At 55.0% G+C, this 1723-nt stretch overlaps 1 protein-coding gene across 1 annotated transcript; it reads right to left on the bottom strand.

The window, feature by feature from the left end:
- Positions 1-201: 201 nt before the first annotated feature.
- LOC136473502 (auxin-induced in root cultures protein 12-like) lies at positions 202-1502 on the bottom strand. Its single transcript, XM_066471138.1, has one exon. The coding sequence runs from the start codon at positions 1081-1083 to the stop codon at positions 325-327; it is 759 nt and encodes a 252-aa protein (XP_066327235.1). The 5' UTR covers positions 1084-1502; the 3' UTR covers positions 202-324.
- Between the last annotated feature and the right edge of the window lie 221 nt (positions 1503-1723).

Here is a 1723-nt window from a genome sequence, read left to right as displayed (position 1 = left end):
AAGAATATAGTTCTAGAATAATGTTAAATAAAAAAAATTAAAGTTTTTACCAAGGTTATATAAAAAATACTGACATTTATCATACTAAATAAATAAAATATATTTTATATTATGTTTATTTAGAGTCAGACATGTTAGTAACATTTTCGTAAATTTAGTTATTAAGTTTAAAATAGTTTAATTTTAACTAGACCTATTACATTTATTTTTTGAGACTGAGATTGTATTTATCTTTATTGCATCAAGGAAGGATGGCAAGGTAGGAGTAGAATACAAACCATAATGACACACAAAAATAAAATGAATGATGTGGTACATCAGCAGCTATCCTACCATCGCCCAGAAACCCAGCAATGCCAGTACAACGTGTGCCGTCGGGGAGACCCTGTGCGTGCCTGCCGCCCGTGGGATCTGCCTGCCTGACGGCGGCCAAGAAGACGACCTGTCGCTGGACGGGCCGCCGGCGTGAGCTGGAGGGCTTGCGGCAGCCCCGACAGTGAGGACGAGCTCGCCCATGGCAGCCAGGTTTTCGGGGGCCATGGCGTGCACATTGGGCGCTCCTCTGGTGACGGAGGACCCGACCTGCCACACCTGGTTCACCACCTCCATCCCCTTGCCCAGCTGCAGCGTGGCGTACAGCCGGATCCTCCCGCCGCTGCCCACGTCGGCGGCGAGGCCGTCGGCGGGGAACGCGATGGGCGTCGAGGCGGCGCCGACCGCGTAGTAGCTGGTGATGTTGTAGGTTCTGACGGTGGGCGTGGACGCGGACGAGGAGGCGCCGCCAGCGACGAACGCCAGCAGCGCCTGCGTGCCCACCATGCCGTTGCCGCCAGTGGGGTTGATGCCCCAGGCCACCCACCCGCCGGGCGCTGCCGGCACGGCCACGAACGCCAGCGACAGCGACGGCCCGGACGCGTCGTCGTAGTAGGTCCAGTGCAGCGCCGCGCCGAGCTGTACGAGGTCCTGGCACGTCACGTAGGTCTTCCCTGATGGGAAGACCTCACTGGTGCACGCGGACATGGCGGCCGGCAAGGCCAGAACGAGCAGGAGCACCACGAGCCGGTGCACCGTCGCCGAAGCCATGAACAGTTGAAGCTGATCCCCTGACTACTTGTACTTGAGCAGCCGCCTCTGCTTCTGCTAGGTGCTGCTCTGTTTTACTACTAGCAAGTGGAGGATTGATTCGACTGGATCAAGCGTAATAATGCTGTGGCGACTTGCGACGTCCAATGAAAGTATCAAAGGTTGGTTAATGGATATGTGATGGACAACCAAACATCATGCCTGGAGAATGGTCTACTTTGGTGGACGTGTACAACGGGTTGCCGGAGACGTTAGTATTACGGGTGCCGTCAGATTTTAATTGTCTCTCTATCTCTCTAAAATATCTCTCCATCGCTTGCTGCTGCGTCGTGCGCTCGTTGCTGCCATCTTTCCCGCCGCGCACCCCATCTCGCGCTGCGCAGCTCCTCTAGCGTCGCACTCCATCCCCCGCTACGCTCGCTCCAGCTCGCTGCGCGCTGCGCACCGTGCCCCGTCCTCCGTGCGTCGAGGTGCTACTGGGGTGCTGCCGTGGTGCTACTGCCGCCGCTGCTGTTCCCCACTAGAATGCCGTGGCCGCTGCAATGCGCGACCTCTGCAAGAAGATGTTGCGATGAAAGCGCATGTTGCAAACATATGTTTCAAGTGTTTCAGACATTTCAGGGGTATGTTGCAATTGTTT

Source organism: Miscanthus floridulus, chromosome 8 (genome assembly GCF_019320115.1).
Source record: "Miscanthus floridulus cultivar M001 chromosome 8, ASM1932011v1, whole genome shotgun sequence".
In the NCBI taxonomy this organism is placed as follows: Eukaryota; Viridiplantae; Streptophyta; class Magnoliopsida; order Poales; family Poaceae; genus Miscanthus; species Miscanthus floridulus.
This window is presented reverse-complemented; position numbering and strand designations above follow the sequence as displayed.